Source organism: Typopeltis vanoorti, chromosome 13 (assembly GCF_054136105.1).
Source record: "Typopeltis vanoorti isolate ZY-2024b chromosome 13, IOZ_Tvanoo_1.0, whole genome shotgun sequence".
Classification (NCBI taxonomy): domain Eukaryota; kingdom Metazoa; phylum Arthropoda; class Arachnida; order Uropygi; family Thelyphonidae; genus Typopeltis; species Typopeltis vanoorti.
In genome coordinates this window covers 113,254,557-113,277,927 of record NC_143561.1, presented here as the reverse complement: position 1 = coordinate 113,277,927, position 23,371 = coordinate 113,254,557, and the positions used below count along the sequence as shown (strand labels likewise).

Below are 23,371 nucleotides of genomic sequence, written 5' to 3'. Positions count from 1 at the left end.
CCATATAATTTTTTTAAAGCTTATGCAAGACAAGCACTACAATCCAATGCTAATTATTAGCTGGCCTAAGTGAGATTTGTTAACACCTGCATAGGAAATCAATCTTAGTTTTCAGTGCCAAAGTAGCAATTTATCAACCATGCTACAACATGTCAATACTAGTCTGAAATATTTTATTCAATAACATACCTTATCAGTCAGGGTAAAAGGAGAAGAGTATCCAACAGGCACTCCCACACCAATGAAGAAACATTCTGTTAAAAATGTCAAATAGTTAGTGAACAATTTTAATATTTAAAATACTACATCTGTGCATGTAAAAGGGGAAAAAAATATAACAATAACATTTCACCAGAACAGCTAAGTCATTGAAATTAGATTTATACCCAAGCCTCAAAATATTCTTCTTCACAATTATTTTTGACTGAATTTTAGTTCTTTATAACCGAATTTAATATTCAACAGTTTGAAGAAAGTATGATTGAGCTAGATACCCTGCAGTGTGATACTAGTCAAACTGCAGGGTATCTTGTTCAGTCAGACTTTATTAAAAAAAAAATTATAAATCTACAATAAACCTTGCAAGACTAAATTTCAAACCATTTCAGGTCTCCAATAAGCAGGGTGGCAATCTTACACAAATTCTTCTCTCACCTGAATATTCACAAACATGTCAAAGTGGGATAGGGTCTGTTAGGGAAGAAGCTATCCACTTGGCCAACTATGCCAGCACTAAACACCCCTAATTTCTTTTACATCCACCTTCAAGCTAGCATTTTCTGAGAACTGTTAATTTTCCTGGATTGATTTTATACATATCTTCAGCATCACCAATCATGCTGATGAACCCTGAAATATTCTACAAGCTCCCAGTACTTCCTGTAATAATTTATATACCTTTTCCCATATGAGACTAAATGCAAAGGCCTTTTCTGTGAGATAAGACCTTTGCAGATGAGACAATCCATCCAGTCTAAAGTGTATACAGGGTGTTCGGGATAAATTTGACAGTTTCATAAGGAAAAAGAAAATCTTCTTTGTATCTATTAAATTTAATGAATTGACAAAAAAACATTACAGACAGAGTTAATTACAATACTATCAACAAGATTTACTCAAAATAACCACCATTAGCATCGATCACAGCTTCAATTCTGCTTCGGAACCTCGAACAAGCTGATGCTACAGTCTCCCTGGGAAGGGCCGCAAAAACTGTTTTAATTTTATCCATTAACTGGGCTTTTGTATTACTGGAAGTGCGATTGGTGTCTTTTTCAACTGCGCCCCATACAAAATAATCCATGGGGTTAAGGTCTGGGGAGTTTGGAGGCCAAACATTTGGACTGGTGAAGTCGTAGAAATTTTCAGACAACCATTTTTGACTTTTCCCAGAGGTGTGGCAAGGGGCCGAATCCTGCTGCCATACATACGGCCTACCATTGGCTACCCTTGTTATCCAGGGCTTGACTACAGTTAGCAACTCCACGAACAAAGCCCGAATTCCAATGCCAGGGTTCTTCAACACTTGTTCCTGCAGATTTGCGAGGAATTCTGCTGTACAAACGCAATCAGATCGTCTGCTAGGGATCTTTCTTCTTGCTACATCCTCGTAGTCACCATTGCAAGTCTCTAGTTCATGCCTGATTGTTTTTACTGTATTCAGGGAGCATTGGGCAGCAGTCGTAATATCCTTATTTTGATGGCGGGCACGAATCATCATGATACAAGTTATTCTCTTCCATGATTCAGGTGGGTTCCAGCTATCCATCCTTTCTGACATCTTGTATATGAATGAAGAAGGGTCCAAACTTTTAAATGAAGAGAAGTGTGTGTTAATACATGTAACTTACGGAAAAATATAATTAATTATAAATATGTCAAATTTATCCCGAACACCCTGTATATGGAAGAGGGGTGTGGGGGTTAGAAGAGATGATGCAGCTATGTAATATTTCTGTTAACTGCATGTGTACTGGCCATTTGTTCTGCATCCAACTGGATGCAGAACAAATCCTATCATCTCTGTATGAGACTTGCTAATTCACCTTCAGTTGAAAAGTCCTTTAAAAAAAAAGGAGATTCCTCAATCATAACATCACAACGTGCAATGCTCTGTGATTCACTGCAAGTGACTGTGCAACAATGCATAATTCTCACCAAGCCAATCAAAATTCAAACAAATTATTACAGATAGGTGCTGAATAAATAGCCACAAAACAGGTAATCAGTATAATCCTGAAACATATCAGATGGGGATGAACCGAAAAATCATATTGCTCTCCATTTAAGATGTTAACACATCGTATGAAGATATGCAACTACCAAGCTCTATTGGCAAGAACATGTAACATTTTTCTCAGCTAACTTGATGGCAAGTCATATTTAACATGGCTTTGGCAAACTAGTATATTTTTATTTTGAGATTTCTTTATATACATAAACCTCCCAAATGACTCAAGTGAATTAAATGTACAACCCACCATAAGATTTTGAGGGTTAAAACACAATTTTCTGTCTTTTATCATCTAAGTACTCTTCACTATCATTAATCCCTTAATGGCAAACCACAGCCATTAGCAGATTAATTATAATGGTGTGACCTTTGTGCCTTGACTTAAAGTATATTGTTTATACTTGTAACTTCCTTCATATCCTTTAATATTTTGATTTCCTGATGTACAATTTGTGTCTGTTTCCAAAGATAAAAACTAATTTCACATTTATTTTTGAAAATAAATTATCTATTCTGAAATGTGACAAGAGATCAGCCTTAATGAATTTATTTAGTAATGATAAAATTGCTATCTTTCATTTTTCAGATCAGTGCAATGGAACAAGATAATTATGTTCTCTCATTTTACTGAAAATATTGCAGAAATTACTTTTGCACATTTTTCAAATGCTTATATTGTGTTAAATTATGTTATATTAAATATTTATAAAGAACAATGTTTTCATATTACATTTAACTTTTATTGTAATTTTCAAGGAAAGAAAGAAAATGTTAACTAGAAAAAGTTAAATGTTATTTGAAAACATTGTACTTTATAAATATTTAACATACTTATTTTGTGATTTTGAAGCAAAGCATGAAAGAGCAAATGTGTGATTTGTGATGTGTGCAAAATAAGGATTGGATTTTGTATAGTGATTCAATGGAGCTAAGATTAAAGATGCTAATGATGCTGTAAGGATGCAGAGAGTTGAGGTGAAAGATGTTTATTTTGCCTGGTACAAATGATTTAGTAGGTGATGTGTGGTATGCAAGACAACATGAAGGAGGTGCTAGTGCATGTGAAATAAGTAAGAAAGTAAAATTATGTCTATTGCCACAGCATGATAGAGGCGAGCTGAGATGGACAGATGACTGAGAATTAGTCAGCGCACAGATTGTGCACGAGAATGGTGTGGAGTTTGTGGAGTAAGTTAGTTGGGGGACTGCATGAGCATGGGTTCTGGGCAACCTAGAACTTAATAAGTAGGAGAGTGATCAAATTATGCAAAACGTGGCACTCCATGTCCTTAACTTTATAAGAACAGAATACAAGGAATATAGAGTCTTGGGAAAGGACAGAAAGAAGAGGATAAGGGTAAGTTTTTACTAATGATAACAGAGGAATTAAAGCAAAATAGAGTAGAAGTACATCAGAGGATACAGGGATTAAGAGAGCAGTGAATTTGAATGAAATATGTAATTGGTTGCTGCTATAATCCAGGGGGTATAAGGGAGAATGCAAATAACATGCATGCGCAAATTAGCATGATGCATACAGGTCGAGTGATTACTTTGGAGGATTTCAACTATGGGGACAGATTGAGAAGAGAAATGGTCAAAGGCAGAAGAGGAAATTGAATTTATATAGCTGCTGAGAGATAATTACCTGATCGACATGTAATGGAGGGGGACACGAGGTTCAAGAGTGCTGGATCTGATCATTATATCAGAGAACTAACCAATCTAGCTATGCATCCTCTTCTTGGAGAAAATGTTCATGTAGTTCTGACCTGGGAGATTTGCAAACATGCAGAATTTTCTTTTAAGGGATATATATATATATATATATATATATATATATTGACAAAGTAGGTGATTATGACAAGCTGAAGAGTCAGCTTTCAGCAGAGCCATGGGATAAGAATTCGGAGGGGGGAGAGATGGCGGTGGTGCATGGGAGGTAGTCAAGAAGAATGCAGAATATGAATGTATATCTAGAGTCAGAAGGATAAATCAGCTAGGAGTTGGATGGATGAATGAATAGCTCCAAGCAGAAGTTTCACACAAAGAAAAGGTTGTAGAGAAAGGATTATAAAGAAAAACTTGATCAGCATTGCCCATGGAAGGAAGGTGAAAGTTAATAATGAGAGAAAGCTAGCTGATGAGGCTGAAAGAAATCATGAAGAGTTCTTTCACTATGTGAAAAGTAAAAGGAGGAATGTCTATGGAAGGATGACTTTAAAATGCTGATAGTGGGGGCAGTAACACAACCAAACCAAATAGTTGAATTACTGAGAGCATTTTGCAGGGTGATGGTGATATTGAATGCCAGGTGTAACATTGACTGATAGGAGAATAGAAGTTGAAGAAACATAGGTGCTTAAAATATTACAGAACCTCAATACGAACACAGCCATGAGATTAGATGGCATATCGGCATGTGCATTACAAGAAAGTGCAAGGGAATTATCAGCTCCTCTAACTGAGCTGTTTAATTTAAGCCTCAGTACTGGGAAGGTGTCAATGTACTCCCATGGCATAAATAAGACTAAGACAGAAGTAGCAAATTATAAGTCAATCAGTATCTTAGGGGTGGTGGTTAAGGTACTGAAGAAATTGGTGAAAGATAGAATTCAGGATTGGGTGGATAGGAATATGATACTCTCTATAAGGGACAAATGGTTGTGTGAAGGGTAGCTTGCCTTTGCAATTTGCTTACTTTTTTTTTATAATCAAGTGGCAATGGAGTTGGATAAGGGACATAATGGTTACTCAGTAATATGGCTGGACTTTGCAAAAGCATTTGATAAGATTCCACACAGAACTGTACTGCATAAATTGGAGCAAATAAGGATAGATATGAATCTGGTGACTTGAAAAGAGTTATCAAAGATGCTGATGGACAGATATCAAAGAGTGGATTATGGAGGAGTTGAGTCCAAGAGAAGGCAAGTGACCAGTGGTGGTGTGTACCACAGGGTTCGGTAATTAGTCCTTGTTGTTTGCTGATGATGATGCTAAACAGGGATAAGCAATAGTAAATGAAGGTGATGCACAGATCCTGCAGGAATACTGTGACTAGTATTGTGGGCAATGGTAAATGACTGCCAGTTTAATGTGGCCAAGTGTAAGATGATGGAAGTGAACTGCAGGAAACTGCTAAAGCAAGGAACTTGGGTGTGATTGTGAACAGGGAGTTGAAGTGTTTAGAAGGCATATTGTGAAGGTAACCAAAACAACACATCATATTAAGTGGTTGTTGAAGAACCTGCTAATGAACAGGGATAGAGAGGTTATTGTTCCCCTACATAAGACTTTAATAAGGTCACATCTCATCTGAACCACTGTATACAAATCTCAACTCCCAGATTCCATGAGGATGAAGAAGTTTTTTGTGAAGAGAATCCAGAGGCAGGTGACAAAGATTGTAACAGGTCTGTGGAATGCTCCCTGTGAGAATAGATTTGTGGTCTTTAGGTTTCAAAAATTAGCTGATAGGCAAAATAGAGGAGACATGATAGGGGCATTTAAGTTATTAAAGAGGTTTTATAAGATTGACACTGAAGATTTTTGTTTCAGTACATAACAAGGAGGAATAGAACAAGGGGACTAGGAGGACTGGCAGGCTAAGCTTTGGATACCCCTTCACACAGGATTAAATGGAAGAAAACTAATGTGTTATTTAGAAGTTGTTATGGATCAGAAAGATTATTTTTTGAGTCAGCCATGGCTATGAAGAATTCTCCTAACCTGAACAAATATGGTTGCATTAATCTGCCAAAAATTTGGGCGACTTATCTTAAGAGCAACTCCCACATAGCTATAATTTTTTTTTCACTCTCACTCTACCATGGAAAATGAAGACAGATTTTTGGTTATAACATAATCGACCTACCACAGCACGTCAGCTTGCAACTCGGCTCCATTCAAGCACAGGTATGAAGATATTTCGACAAACTGTGGCAAGATGTATGCGATAAGTAGGCCTATTTGCCCAAAGAACTGTAGTCTGCATCCCTTTATCCACAACTCATTGTAGAGCATGTTTTCAGTGGTCTTGTATCCATAAAAATTGCACAAGACACCAATGGGCTAATGTATGCTTTACAGGTGAGCCGTTTTAGTCTTTCCTACAATTGCAGACAACACTTGATCATGAATGAAAGTGGTACTGCTTACCATTGCGAGAATGTTCTTGAAAGGGATAGATATGATAGTACTGGGGTCATAGTGTGGGAAGGCATTATGCTTAATGGACACACCAAGCTACAAGTGCTGGAAAAAGGGACTGACTGGTGAATGATATTACAACGAAGTTCTTCAATGTCATGTTTGATTGTTCCATGGTGCTCTAGGTGAAGAATTCATTTTTATGGATGATAATGATATACCACATCATACACGAGCAGTGGAGATAGTTTTGGAGACCAAAGATATTGAATTGAGTGGTCAGTGCTCCCCAGATCTCAACCTCATAGAACATGTTTGGGACATAATAGGGAAATGTTGCTGTCAAAATTACCTTCTAGAAAACAAGGCCTTATCCTTGATCTGAAGGAGGAGTGGGCCAGTTTTCCTCATGGACTTGCGAATCACTTGGTGCTAAGCATGGTTTGACACTGTGAGGGCTGCATCGTAGTTCAGGGATGGTCATATTCCATACTGAAATGTCTCTCCATTTAGATTTCAGTAAGCAGTGTACGTTAATTCCTTAACTACATTCTTAGTAAATTTGTAACTTTTGCTAAAAAAAACCACAATTTAATTTGTGTGAAATTTATAACACTTTTTTTGTGTAATATAATTTATTAGTATGCTGGCAATAAACTTAAGTCCACATTTGGGCTGTAGTCATGAAACATTTTTTATATACAGGCAAAAATGTAGTTTATCCTTAGCTTTTAGACACTAGTGTACATTGTTTTAGATGTTATAAGCCCACCAGCATTTAAAGTAGGTGATTTTTTTAATTGTTTTACCTGCAGGAAAACTGCAATCAATTTCCTATGACTTTCATGATTGGTGATGACAATGTTAATCAAGAATGTAAAACAAGTGTGGGTAGGTCAAAGATTCAAACATCTTCCATAAAGTACTTGGTGTCTGGTCATAACACGGGCTTAACAGAGTTTTTAGCATACTGCTATGCTCTAGCACTGAATAAGCAGCTCTTCTCTAGTATAGGTTCAAGGATAGCATGATATTTTTCCTTCATTGGAAAGAGATGAATTTGAATCAGTCTAGGAAATAAGATTTTAAAATTTTCAATATGAAGATGAATTAATATCACCTTCATGTGGCAAAGTTTATTTTCATAAGCTCATTTTTTTCATCCTGCTAAAAAAATTAATAGACAAGAAATAGCATGAAATTAAACATGCTGAACTACTAAGCTTTTGAATAACTTCCACCTTCACACAAGATCAGGAGGAAAGAGGCAAGGTAACAGTATTTCACCAGGTGAAGGAATTATCTAGGAGAACTTATTCTAATCAAAGGCTCACTTTCCATGAAGATATGTCACCATGAATGCAGTCGTGATTACCTGCACAGCTTCTGAGATTCCTTTTCTGAAAGTATGATGGAGAGTATGCAATGGTAAACTATGCTTATACATCAACTGCAAGAGCAAGTTGTTAAAATGATTTTTTTTTTGTATCAATACATACCAATTGACAGCTCCAGTACATGTGCTAAGGGAAGATAGGCAATATAAAGATCTCCTTCTCTACAGTAAAAGAAAGGAATACAATTAGGATATATTAATATACATATACGCTCATGCACACAATTTTGCATTATCACTAAATGACAGTATGTCACGATCTTTAAAAACACTAAACTTTTATCATGCAAATAAAACTAATATTCATGAATATCACTAATGTGCCATAAGTTTGGAAAGAACTTGTGTGGAAATAGATGTTTAACCATCCAACTATAAGATATTAAGGCACATTAACTTCTCATGTCCATTATGACTGCTTGAAAAATAGATGCAATTCCTCGCTTCAAGAGATTCTAACCAAACCATTTTTTAGTGCTAATTCACCTGGATTTTTTTTTTTTTCTGAAATTCCATCATGGGAATATTTATAAAATTCATTTAACTGAAAATTTAAACTGTATTTTGGAGGGGTTGCATTCCTCCTGTGCCTACTGCTTTTATAAGGAAAGGAGACTGTAAGAACTAAGAAACAAGCAACATATGGGGTGGAACTTTAAATACAAGTCCTCATATACAGCATTCATTATATGCTGTTATTTACAATATTTTATCTTTTCTTGCACCTAGTTAATGTAAGGTACAACTCACTATGAGTAACTGAATGCTATTAATATAACAGGAATAAATACAATCTAAGTTCTAATGCTGATTTACTGAATGGCATTTGTTATAACTTTCTAAACACAGCCTGTACAATGGTATCTAAATGGTACGAGATTAAAACTATAGCAGGATTTGAATATTCTATTATCACATATAGAAATACATATATATCACATAGATCACATTTCACCATTTAAAATAGTTATTGAGTCAGTCACAAGCCAGGATGTAGAAGTATTATATTCCATAATATAATGGAATATTATGTTCTACTGAACATGAAAAGTTCACAATTTGTTCTAATTTAACTTGTACCATGAAACAAAACTGCACAGACCTTTTTTAACTGTGTCCATCGGATACCTCATGCAATTGAAGATAGGCATCAATGGAAAGCAAATGAAAACTGGAGAATAAGAAATACCATCATAGCTGTAATAATTTTTGTGAAATGACCACAAAAATCAAAGCAGAACTGCTAGTTATTAGTAACTTGATGATGATGAATCTAACTACAGTACTATTTACTACAGAAAATTGTAGTAAATTGTACACAGCTTAACTTCAAATAATATTACTGATATGAAAAGCAGCCAACAATTATCAAAATAAATATGATAAAAATGGAACTGTGATTGAAAGAAAAAAATAGGTAATATACTAAGAGGACAGAAAATGCTCGTTCACAATGACATTGAATATCACATTGAAAAGAAGTGTACAAAGAAGTTTTAAAACAAATCAAAGCTCAGCAGCTTACAGAGGTGAACCATGGCTCAAATACACAATTATTCAACAAAAAATGAAAGAGTTTGAAAACAAAAGCCAAACCTTAGAGATTCTTGGCAGACACCGAAGAAAATGGCTAATTCAACCAGAGAGGCACACAGTAAGGTTGTCTATAAGAATTGAAAGATCAAACTTAATGGCAGAATCAGGAAGTTAAAGAGACAGTTAAGGAATAAAAGCAATAGTATGAAAGTTCCTGGCAAATAAGTCAGCTTGTGTTCTGAAAGAATACAGAAGAAAATATAGGAAAGCAAAGCACTGTGTAAAACTAGATAAGAACAGAACTGGTAATTAATTTACGGAATTAACAACGCATATAAAGTAAATTAATTAAAGATAACTTTAATGAATCACTTCTATATTTCGACAATGTCACATTGTCATCTTCAGGAACATAAAGATATGGTATGTGCACTACAGGAACTAACAAAGCAAATGAGGAAGAAATTAAGACACTAATTTTGTTCCTAAAGTCCTAATGGTGCCCTCTTGCGGGCTAATTTGGTAGTCTTGGCCGTTAGGCTGAAGTTCTCATGATGAAAGTCTCCCAAATTTGGGGCAGTTTCATGCACCCAAGTTTGTTGAGGTTAGGAACGTTTTTTTAGAGCTGCTGAAGATTCTTTGAATAATCTTTCGTATTTAAACTTGCTGCGATGGATTATTTTTGTCTTCTTCCAACGAATTTTATGGTGGGTATCTGAGGCATGGTCTGCCAGCCCAGAGCGACTGTACTGGTGAAACCGGATGTAGTCTTGGTGTTCTGAAATCCTGATATTTGTTGTTCTGCCTGTTTGGCCAAAGTAGGACAATTTGCAGCTGCAAGGGACCTGGTATACACCAGGTAGGTCTAGGGGAAGTGGTTGGTCTTTGGTAGAGCGGATAAGGGATGCCAACTTTTTATATGGTCTGTAACAGGAAGTAAGATCATATTTCTTGAGGATATTAGTTATTTTTTCAGAGGTGCCCTGGATGTAGGGGATAGTGATAGACTTGGTGTAGTCTTTATTGTTGAGGGGGGGAGGGGGGGGTTGTGGTTTTCAGGTATTAGTATTTTTTGGATTTTTTTGGGGTTATAGCCATTGGCTAAGAAAGTGTTGAGGATGTGGTTTAGTTCCATAGTCAGGGCCTTGTCATCTGAGCAGATTAATTTTGCCCTGTTATATAGTGTTTTTATCACCCCATATTGTTGTGAGGGGGGGGGGGATTGCTGGTGAATGTATCTGCCAGTGTGGGTGGGTTTTCTGTAAACAGAGAAAACCAAAGATCCATCAAGCTGGCGGGTGATTAAAGTGTCTAGGAAGGGGAGGGTGTTGTTTTCCTCTTTTTCTAAGGTGAACTGGACTCTGGGATGTTGGTTGTTTAAGTGTGTTAGGAAGGAGTGGAGTGAGTCTGAGCCATGTGGCCAAATAGCAAACACATCATCCACATAACGAAGCCAAATAGTGGGTTTTTGTGGGGCGGAGTTTAAGGCTTTTTCTTCAAATGTCTCCATAAAGAAATTGGCCAAGGGTGGGGAAAGTGGTGAACCCATGGCTGTCCCCTCTATCTGTTTGTAGAACTTTCCTTGCCAAACGAAATAGCCTGAGTTCATTGTGAACTGAAATAGGGTTGAGATATCGGGAGGAAACTTGGCTTGGATGAGCTCAAGGGTTTCTTTGAGTGGGACATTAGTGAATAGGGAGGAGACGTCAAAACTGACCATTATGTCAGTGTGTTGGAGTGTGAGGTTTTACAAGAATTAAAAAACAACAAAAAAATAGTAATCACCAAAGCTGATAAGGGAAGCGCCACTGTGGTACTCAATCAAAAAGACTACAAAGGTAAGCTAAATTCCTTAATACGAGACCGTACTACTTACCTCCCCATTGAATATAATCCGACCAGCTCTCAGATTAGAACTATCCACAGACTCCTTAAGAAAGTCACTTCTTGGCCTGTGGAAGTCACCAACAAGCTTAAACCTTATAACTGTAGACCCCCCCGATTATATGGACTCCCAAAAATACATAAACAAAATGTGCCATTACGTCCCATAGTGGATGGCATTGATTCCCCCACATATAAATTAGCCAAACATTTAGCCAAAACGCTCACACACTACACTGGCAACACACCATCACACATAAAAAACTCGGCCCACTTTAAAGCCAGTATAGAAAACCTCACACTCCAACACACTGACATAATGGTCAGTTTTGACGTCTCCTCCCTATTCACTAATGTCCCACTCAAAGAAACCGTTGAGCTCATCCAAGCCAAGTTTCCTCCCGATATCTCAACCCTATTTCAGTTCACAATGAACTCAGGCTATTTCGTTTGGCAAGGAAAGTTCTACAAACAGATAGAGGGGACAGCCATGGGTTCACCACTTTCCCCACCCTTGGCCAATTTCTTTATGGAGACATTTGAAGAAAAAGCCTTAAACTCCGCCCCACAAAAACCCACTATTTGGCTTCGTTATGTGGATGATGTGTTTGCTATTTGGCCACATGGCTCAGACTCACTCCACTCCTTCCTAACACACTTAAACAACCAACATCCCAGAGTCCAGTTCACCTTAGAAAAAGAGGAAAACAACACCCTCCCCTTCCTAGACACTTTAATCACCCGCCAGCTTCATGGATCTTTGGTTTTCTCTGTTTACAGAAAACCCACCCACACTGGCAGATACATTCACCAGCAATCTCCCCCCCCCCCTCACAACAATATGGGGTGATAAAAACACTATATAACAGGGCAAAATTAATCTGCTCAGATGACAAGGCCCTGACTATGGAACTAAACCACATCCTCAACACTTTCTTAGCCAATGGCTATAACCCCAAAAAAATCCAAAAAATACTAAAACCTGAAAACCACAACCCCCCTCCCCCCCTCAACAATAAAGACTACACCAAGTCTATCACTATCCCCTACATCCAGGACACCTCTGAAAAAATAACTAATATCCTCAAGAAATATGACCTTACTTCCTGTTACAGACCATATAAAAAGTTGGCATCCCTTATCCGCTCTACCAAAGACCAACCACTTCCCCTAGACCTACCTGGTGTATACCAGGTCCCTTGCAGCTGCAAATTGTCCTACTTTGGCCAAACGGGCAGAACAACAATATCAGGATTTCAGAACACCAAGACTACATCCGGTTTCACCAGTACAGTCGCTCTGGGCTGGCAGACCATGCCTTAGATACCCACCATAAAATTCGTTGGAAGAAGACAAAAATAATCCATCGCAGCAAGTTTAAATACGAAAGATTATTCAAAGAATCTTCAGCAGCTCTAAAAAACGTTCCTAACCTCAACAAATTTGGGTGCATGAAACTGCCCCAAATTTGGGAGACTTTCATCATGAGAACTTCAGCCCAACGGCCAAGACTACCAAATTAGCCCGCAAGAGGGCACCATTAGGACTTTAGGAACAAAATTAGTGTCTTAATTTCTTCCTCATTTGCTTTGTTAGTTCCTGTAGTGCACATACCATATCTTTATGTTCCTGAAGATGACAATGTGACATTGTCGAAATATAGAAGTGATTCATTAAAGTTATCTTTAATTAATTTACTTTATATGCGTTGTTAATTCCGTAAATTAATTACCAGTTATGTCTAACCAACGTATAAGTCTTACCACTAGAATAGATAAGAACAGAGAAAATATTACCAGGAAGATGGCAAAACATTCTGCAGGCTTACATAAGCAAAGTGGATATTAGATCTACATTTCCAAGGCCAAATGTAGAAACTGTGAAAGTTTCGTAAGTTGACCAGACAGCTTGCAAGAATAATAATACATGCCGATGAATGTATTCCCGCAAGCTCTCTGGTCAACTTATGAAACTTTAATAGTCTATAAGAATCTATAAACCTTTGAATAATGCTGGATCTAATATCCACTTTCCTGTAATTTTGCATCACCATACTGGAGCCTTTTGGCTCTTTATTTTAGTAATTATTCTGTAGGCTACAGAAAAGCTTAGAAAGGAAAGAGTACTACAAAAGGAATCAAAGATAAAGTGACATGAAAAGTGAAGAAATTCTAAATGTTTGAAGTGATTATTTTGAAAAGATAGCTAAATGAAAGAAGCAGTGATATGGAGGTAGAAAACTCAACTAAAATGTAAATACTTGAAGTAGAAAAATCCATCAAAAACCTTAAATATGAAGAGGCAGCTGGAGATGATATTCAACCAGAAATGTTAAAATATGGAGGAATAGATTTACAGCGGCTACTGCATAATTCAGAAGGCCTGGTGAGGGGTTTAAATTCAAAATTATCGGAGTAGAGCTTGTAGCACTATCTATAACAAAGGAAATTAAACTGAATGCAAGAACTATGGAGGAATTTCCCTAATTGAGCATTCCTGATAAGAATTACGCAGGTATACTTGAGAAAAGGCTAAGAAAAATTGTGGAAAGGAAGCTTGGAGAAGAACAGCTGGATTCATGCCAAATAGTGGAAGTCAAGATCAGATTTTCACATTAATCCAAATAGCCTCCTGTGAAATTATGCGAATGTAACAAGGTTCTGTATTTAAGTTTTGTAGATCTGGAAAAGGCATGTGACTAGGTGCCAAGAGAAAAGCTCTTCAAACACAGTTATCTTCTTACTCAGTCTCAACACTAGCCACAATGCCTCTCCATTTCTTTGTCTTTTGTTGAAGTTGTGGCCAACTCCAAAGTAAGTCTGGTGATTTTTTAATCTGGTCCTACCATCTTTGTCTTGGGCATCCTCTTTTTCTTTGCCGTTCCTTTTGTTCTGGATGGCAAGTTTTTCCAGGTTGTCATTTTCACGTCTAGAAATGTGACTAAAATATTTGAGAATTCTTTCATTTACAATGTCACACAGCTGCCTCTTGATTTTCAGTTGACTTATTATACTTTCACTAGACCTTTTTGTTCATCCAGGAGACTCTCAAATCTGTTTATCTTGTCCAATCTTTCTTTCTGTCCCCAAGATTCAGCACCATAAATGAAAATCTAAAAACACCAAGCTACTGATCAGTCTTGATTTAGTGGTGATAGACATGTTTCTGTCTTTCCATATTTTCTGCAATTGCACAATTGCTGACCTAGCCATGGTAATTCTGCTTTTAATTTGTGGTTAACATCAAAAGAGGAATTACAATAGTATACCAAAAACAGTTATATGGGACATAAAATAAAGTAATACATAGCCTATATTTCAGTTATAAATCAACAATTAGAGTTGAAAGAGGTGCAGGAATATGGTTTGATGTTAAATCAACTATGAAACAAAAGCGCACATTATCTCCACTGTTACTCATCTATATGCACTAATTAACACCAGGTGAGAATTTTCTTTTTGTAAAAAGACACTCAAGAGACTTTCAATATTTATATGGAATGTATGCCACATGTGAGCTGAATAACAATAAAAATATGAATACAAAAGAAACAGAAAATTAGAACAGAAAGAATTAGTGAAAACACTAAATTAGCTGCATACAGGCGGGATACTAAGGACATTGCCCAAACCACACTTAAGTTATGGATCTGAGAACTGGGTTAGAAATAAAATGTTTGAACAAAGACTGGAGAACCACAGATATGCGAGTTCTGAGAAAGATGAGGGGAAATGAACAGATGGCATCAATGGCAGTATCGCATTAAAAATTAGGATATTAAGAAAGAACTTGCTGTTGGAAATTTTTTTTCTCTTGGTTAGACTATAAATTATATATTTAATTTAATCCTTTATCCAAGTGTAAGCAAATAAAGTTTGCACCTGAAGTATCTTCAGGACTGGGCAACTCGTGGCAAAGGTGGACTGAGTTCTCATCACTTTCCTTAGTATCCCACAATGCAAAGCACATCTCCTTGTGGAGATGTATAATACTATTCATTATGAGAAGGGTCACTATCCAACCAGTTTCGACCTTTATTGAGGTCTCTTCGGTGGGAGCCAGACCCAGAGTTGATACCAAGGTTGAAGTAATACAAAAGTCATATGGGTAGTGACCCTGCCCATAATGCATAGCATTATACATGTCTGCAAGGAGATGTGCTTTGCATTGTGGGATACTAAGGAAAGCGATGAGAATTTGGTCCACCTTTGCCACGAGTTGCCCAGTCCTGAAGATACTTCAGGCAAAAACTTTGTTTGCTTACAGTTGGATAAAGGTTTAAATGGAACTTCCTGTTGTTAGCATTTGGGAGTGTGTTAGCAGAGCTAATCTCAGATACCATGGTCACTTAAACAGATGGAAGAGGAAAGATTAGCAAAGCAATTGAAAGTTTATTTTTCACTTGGTTAGACTATAATAAATTTAGTTTAATCATTTATCCAAGTGTGAGCAAACAAAGTTTGTGCCTGAAAGTATCTTCAGGACTGGGGTAAGGTATCATGTTGGAGGCTTAATGGATTTTTTTACAACACTCAAAAAGAATTAAAATAGAATTTAATACTTCCTATATTTCGTCCTAGTCACTAGGACATCTACGGAGATTACAAAAACAATTAATGTAACATGCACACACAAATCTTACAATACTAAGCCCAACCACGTGGGTGACACTAAAGTCCTATCTAGGTGGAGCACCCTCTAAGGGCGGTAGTAGGTGGCCTGGAATGTAAGGTGGGACCTCTGGTGATGAGTGTTTCCCAAATCTTCGGAAGCTTAATGCAACCGTATTTATTAAGATTTGGTTGGTTTCTGAGAGCTGCTGCTGCTTCTAAGAAAAGTCTCTCTTTCTTGAATTTGCTGTGGTGGAGCATGGTGGTTTTCTTCCATGATACTCTGTGGGTGGTGTCCAAAACATGGTCAGCCAAGCCTGAATGGCCATAGTTGTGTTTGAACATGTAAGACTTGTGTTCCTCTAGACGGAAGGATGCCGATCTGCCTGTCTGTCCAAAGTACGCCAGCTTACAGGAACAGGGTACTTTGTAAACTCCAGGCAGAGAGAGAGAGGAGGGAGCTGATCTTTCGTAGAACGGATAAGGGTAGAAAGTTTGCAATGGGGCTTATATGCTGTGTGTAGGTTGTACTGTTTTAGTATCTTGGCTATTTTTTCGGATGTGCCATGGATGTAGGGTATGGTGATGGCATTTTTAAAATCTTGTTGACGAGAAGGACGGGAAATAGGGGAGGAACTGATTATTTTTTTGATACTGTGTTCGCTGTAGCCATTGGAGAGGAAAGTGTTGTGTATATGGTTAAGCTCAGTAGTGAGGGCGGTTCCACTGGAACAAAGATTGTGGGCTCTCTTAGTAAGGGTTTTGATGATGCCATATTGTTGTGAGGAGTGGTGGTGGTGGGAGAGTTTATGAATGTATCTGCCTGTGTGTGTGGGTTTTCTGTATACAGTGAAGGCAAGTGTATCATTAGGCAGGCATATGACTAAGGTGTCTAGGAAGGGTAAACAGTTGTTCTTTTCCTTTTCCATAGTAAACTGGATTCTTGGATATAGGCTATTAAGATGACTGAGGAAGGAGTCTAATGTGTCTGGGCCAGGAAGCCAAATAGAGAACACATCATCTACCTCAATACACACCTACATATTGAGGCCAAATAGAGAACACATCATCTACATTTCTATATGGAAGATTTCGTTTTTCGAAATCTTCCATATAGAAATTGGCAGGGGGGGGTGAGAAGGGGGAACCCATGGCGGTTCCCTCTATCTGCTTGTAGATTTTGTTCTTCCAAGAGAAATACCCAGAGTTAATGCAAAGGAAAAGAGATCTAAGATGTCAGAGGGAAAAACGTTTTCTAAGAGAGATAAGGTGTCAGTTATGGGAATATTGGTAAACAAAGATGAGATATCAAAGCTTACCGATGTCTGCATTATTCAAGGTTAAATTTTCTGTGAGGGCTTTAAAATGGGTCGAGTTTTTTATATAGGAAGTGGACCTTCTGGTTGGGGGGGGGGTCAGAGAGTTGGCCAACTGTTTAGACAGTCTGTAGCAAGGTGCATTGGTCGCATCTACTATAGGTCTGAGTGGGGAATTTGGTTTATGGATTTTTGGTAAACCGTATATTCGAGGGGGACGGGAGCGGAAAGGTTGTAGTTTTTTCGTGACATCAAGGGGCCAGGAGGTTACTTCTTTAAGTAAGTTTTTTAATTTCTTAACCTGTGTTATTGTGGGGTCGTGTTCTAGCGGGATGTAGGTTGCGTGATCGCAGAGGATAATGTTCATTTTACGATTGTATTCACTGGTATTAAGAACGACTTAACTGAGCTTAACCACATATGCAACACTTTCCTCTCCAATGGCTACAGCGAACACAGTATCAAAAAAATAATCAGTTCCTCCCCTATTTCCCGTCCTTCTCGTCAACAAGATTTTAAAAATGCCATCACCATACCCTACATCCGTGGCACATCTGATAAAATAGCAAAGATACTAAAAAAGTACAACCTACACACAGCATATAAGCCCTACCGCAAGCTTGCTACCCTTATCCGTTCTACGAAAGATCAACTCCCTCCTCTCTCGCTGCCTGGAGCTTACAAAGTACCCTGTTCCTGTAAACTGGCGTACTTTGGACAGACAGGCAGATCAGCATCCATCCGCCTGGAGGAACACAAGTCTTACATATGTAAACATAACTATGGCCATTCAGGCTTGGCTGACCATGTTTTGGACACCACCCACAGAGTATCATGGAAGAAAACCACCATGCTCCACCACAGCAAATTCAAGAAAGAGAGACTTTTCTTAGAAGCAGCAGCAGCTCTCAGAAACCAACCAAATCTTAATAAATACGGTTGCATTAAGCTTCCGAAGATTTGGGGAACACTCATCACCAGAGGTCCCATCTTACATTCCAGGCCCCCTACTACCGCCCTTAGAGGGCGCTCCACCTAGATAGGACTTTAGTGTCATCCACGTGATTGGGCTTAGTATTGTAAGATTTGGAATGTGTGCATGTTACATTAATTGTTTTTGTAATCCCCGTAGATGTCCTAGTGACTAGGACGAAATATAAGAAGTATTAAATTCTATTTTAATTCTTTTTGAGTGTTGTAAAAAATCCATTAAGCCTCCAACATGATGTTCTCACAGCACTTAAGCCTCTACACACGAATGGGGTAAGGTAGCACAACACCGAGCAACTCGTTGCAAAGGTGGAGCAAGCTAACATCACTCCAATCACTCCTATACATATCTGCAAGGAGATGTGTTTTGCATTATGGGAGATACTGAGATAGGAGTGATGTTAGCTGGCTCCACCTTTGCAATGAGTTTCCCGGTGTTGTACTACCTTACCCCAGTCCAGAAGATACTTTCAGACGCAAACTTTATTATTAGCAAAGCAAGTGTTCTTTGACATGCTGGTAGGAAAAATAACCCAGAGGAAGACCAAGATGTAGGTGGATTAATATAACAAAAAAAGAGTCCCAGAAGATAGAAATATCAGATCTAAAAATCTTGGAGTCTTGACATAACAGATTAATCTGCAGGAAAATTGTTGATCAGAGGTTAGCAATTGTGTAATTATTTTATGTAGTACTATCATATCTGCCCTGTGTAAACCAATGTCAGAAACTAGCTTTAGCATACATATGCCACTTCGTCACGTGGTGGCATTTTCATAAATGCTTATATGGCATGTTAGTTGCAAGATTTTATTTGAAAAATTAGCATTTGTGAAGTGTCTGGATGATATAGAATATCTCAAACATAATTCAAACTGATTTCAAGTTATATTCTTTTTCCTTTCCATAAATTGAGCACTTTTTGTATCCTATGAGTATATTATAAACAGCTGTTATACATATTTTCTGGAACTGAAAATTTGAAAGATGTTAAGACAAATGTGTTTAGTTAGCTACTATGTTTAGTGCTATAATAATGGGAGGGGAGTGTTTTTTCATTATGAGTGTCATAATGTTGTCTCTAATTACACTAATTGTTGCTAAATATAGTACACAGATGTTAAATGTCTATGTATACTGTATTTAGTAAGCTATCTGTTTTGCTTACTTCTGCAGTTCAGTGTCTGTTGAGGTTGGACAGTTTTTCACATTATATGAACATTTTTATTCCAGTCTTTGGAAACAACAAACATAGTAAAACTATCTATTCATGAATAAAAATGAATACTTGTGTTATAAAAAGTATTATTTATATATTTTTTATTTATTTATTAAGTATTTATTTTGTTTCTCTACAACAAAATACCAGCATGTGTGAGATATTTATTACTGATAAGACAGAAGATAAGCTGACAAAAGAGAGAAAGAGGAATGAATGTGGGATTATGGAAAGTGGATAATTCCAATAATGATCAGATATCATGTATCCTATTACTGCAGAAAATGCATACTGATTCTCAGTAAATTAAAGAAAATTCCTAGAAAATGAAGCAAAATATATAAAACAGAGAAATAAATACACTTTACAAGCACAAATTTTACAAGTTGATATGCTGCTCCATGAACCCACATGTATTCCTACTATGCCTAAATGAATCACCAGATGAACATTAGTTCATCTAGTGATTACCCCCTCCCTATACTTTTTATGCAATACCAAATTCATATAAATTCACTTACACATATCCAGCATTTATAGGATCACATGCTATTTGCTCTACCTAGCAACTTACAAGATGCACATATATCACAAATGGTAATTATTAATAATTCGTTTGCCAGTAATGAAAGTATTTCTACTCACACTTGTTCTTTCCTTTACATTTCCAATTCTCATGACATTAATGATGCTTCACATATTTACACATTTGAGTAATTCAAATATACCAACAAAATATAGCATTCTCCTTCATTATTGTTTTCTAATATATCCTAAAAGCAAACACATTGTTCTCCCCACCCCAAGTAGATTTGGTTACAATTACAGAACCATTATGATATGTAGCATGTCTGCCAAAATGCAAGCCCAAAATTTCTGCAAGGCCTGAATTTTCTCTTGCCCTGTCAGACTTAGGGTAATGGTGAGAGGACTACAATCTCTCTGATGTGGATGTGTTATTACTGAATTATTTATGGATCATTTTATTGACAGCAGATAGCTAAGTCAAGAAAGTATTTGAATAGTATAGTGAAATTATTAAAAAAGTGCAATCTTTGAAGAAATGACACAGCCAACTGCTTCACTATGAAGAGAAGTTGCAGTCAACTTAAGCTCTCAGTCAAAATTTTCATTATGCAATAAAAACTAAGGAAATTCTGACTATCAACAAATTGACAGCAACAGAACAAGGCATCTAGATTAGCTGCATCAAAAATGTTGAATTACACAACAAAGTCACCAATAAAAGGAGGGGGAGGGATATGATTGATACAAAGAAGTTAGTTATAGGCTGTTATTAGGTTGCCATGGAAGAGAATTTTCAAAGGGGAGAGGGGAGGTAGAATAAGAGGCCATCCATAGAAACTGTATAAGGAGGGTGTGAGCAGAGGAGTGAGAAGAAGGTTCTTTGCAAGGGGAGTGGTCAGTGAGTGGAATGCATTGCCTGAGTGTGCTGTGAATGTAGACATGTTGAATCAGTTTAAGGCAATGTTGGATGAGCTTTGTGTGTATGATAGTGTGCGCCTCCTGGGTCTTTGATTCCATGGAGATCAGACGCTAATGATAAACTTCACTTTGATGCAACATTTTTTTTTTTTTAGTAACAGCTAAACCTCCCACAAGTATTGGCTGAGAAATGCCAAGCATTAGCAGTTCTTAAAAAAAAAAAAAAATACAATTATTACAAGATCTAAAAATGAACGCTATTCTAATAATGAATACTTGATTACTTAAAATAACACTGACTTTTCTGTAAGACCATACCCACACATCAATTAACAAAGAAATCTACTACTTCCCACTAGTCACACTTTTTTTTATTCTTTGCTGCTTAAAATATAACGTGTGAACTGTATCCACACTATCTGCATACATGGCTATCTAGAAAGCCATAAAAATTAAACATTGTTCAGGTCAATAAGATTTAGATGGGCACATCATCATTATTAAAAACACTAAAAATTTCAAACTGTTCATGGAAACATTAACACTTCGCCAACTAGTGCACTCTGGTATCACATCTGCTCAAAAACATCTGACTAAAAGAAACACTAATTAGAAGAAAATTAGCACCCTACACTAGTGTTTTTTAATTAGTATTGCAATCAGGTTATTTAATATGACAAAAAAAATTATCTTGAAAAGTTTAATGTTACAGGCCATTCGCTTGCACCAATCAATATTTTTAATGAGATGTTCAAAGAAAATAGTGCTAAGCTCTGCCCCATTGCAGTGCTCCCTTTACTATGCTGTAGAATGCTGGATACATTTTTAATGTGCTTAGCCTAATAAGCCTTAGATCTTGCTATTTACCATTTAAGGATCAAAGCTGTATAACCTAGAGGAGACCTCCACATAGCCTTTAAAGGAATGTGGAGAACCGACCAGGGCTTCTGACCTAATGTCCAATCCTCACTTTCTCGTGGTGCACCCTGTTGGGTATCTACCTGGATACTGAATGAATGAGGATGGGCTGGCAATTTGGGATTTAGCCGACCAAATTGTAATTCTTATTGGCTTAAACCAAATTACAAAATTTCATGCCGGCTGGAGCATCGCCCGGTTAAACAAGGCCCCCATTATTTTCGCCAGGGAACCAGGGTGAACAGCGAAACGTAAGCTACTGGAACAAATCTGAAAGCACACCCCAACTCAACATCACCAGAGTTAAAGATATTGTCACTTAAACAGAATGGGCGAGGAAAGATTAGCAAAACAAGTGTTCTCTGCCAGGTTGGCAGGAAAATGACCCAGAGGAAGACCAAGATATAGGTGGATTGATACGGTACAAAGTGCCTTAGACGATAGAAATATAAGATCTGATAATGTTGGAGTCTTGACAAGTAACAGACTGATTTGGAGGAAAATTGTAGAAAGGAAGTTGGTAATGATGTAAATTTTTCATGTAGTACTATCATATCCTGTACACCCCTTGAAGGTACGTGTCAGGAATTTGATGATGACCATTTTCTAGTTTTAGACACTTCAGTCAGATTCCCAGATGACTTGTACTATTCAGGTAAAAAAAACTCTCATAACAGATGTCAAAATTAATTCATATTGCAATCCTGAACAAATGTACAACAGTCACTAACATGCAGAATCTCATCATACTACTCCAGAAAGAATTACATTATAGTTTCACTAATGATGGATACATCATCATCAGGGGTGTAGTACAGGATATTATGACAGCACTATATGAAAAAGTTAATATCAAAACTTCCAATCAACAATTTTCCACCAAATTAATCTGTCAGGACTCCAAAACTATAACATCTTATATTTCTTGTTTTAAGGATACTTGCGACATAAGACTGAATGATATAATCACGTAATCACAAGAAAGATATTTATTTAACCAAATATTTCGGTCTGGAAATAGCAGACCATCGTCGGTGGTATTACAAGAACAGTTTAAAAAATATACAAGTTAGAATACTAACAATAGATCGTTGAAATTAGAACATGCCGCGTGATGTTATATCACTAAGTATGAAACGAAATATTTTGAAGTAGAAACATGATTGAATTTGCTATTAAAAAAAAAAAAAAAAAAAAAAAAAAAAAAAAAAAAAAAAATTAATGAGTAATCTTGATTAGGCTTTCCCAGATTTTTGATATAGATATGCAGTCATTACGATTCAGGTTGGGATGATGGAGCAATGTTACAGGTTCGAACGTTTGTTCAAGGAAAGCGTGGAGGCCTTGCTCCATCATCCCAACCTGAATCGTAATGACTGCATATCTATATCAAAAATCTGGGAAAGCCTAATCAAGATTACTCATTAATTTTTATTTTTTTTTTTTTTTTTTTTTTTTTTTTTTTAATAGCAAATTCAATCATGTTTCTACTTCAAAATATTTCGTTTCATACTTAGTGATATAACATCACGCGGCATGTTCTAATTTCAACGATCTATTGTTAGTATTCTAACTTGTATATTTTTTAAACTGTTCTTGTAATACCACCGACGATGGTCTGCTATTTCCAGACCGAAATATTTGGTTAAATAAATATCTTTCTTGTGATTA

The 23,371-nt window shown here is 36.9% G+C and overlaps 1 protein-coding gene across 1 annotated transcript in view; it reads right to left on the bottom strand.

Moving 5' to 3' along the window:
- Acsl (Acyl-CoA synthetase long-chain) overlaps positions 1 to 23,371 on the bottom strand; it is a 393,532-nt gene that overhangs the window by 160,912 nt on the left and 209,249 nt on the right. Inside the window, exons 10-11 of the mRNA XM_090403141.1 lie at positions 7,885 to 7,943; positions 190 to 254 (exon numbers count right to left, since the gene is read on the bottom strand). Of these exons, the coding sequence (XP_090259267.1) occupies positions 190 to 254; positions 7,885 to 7,943 (124 nt within the window). The remainder of the gene's footprint in view (positions 1 to 189; positions 255 to 7,884; positions 7,944 to 23,371) is intronic.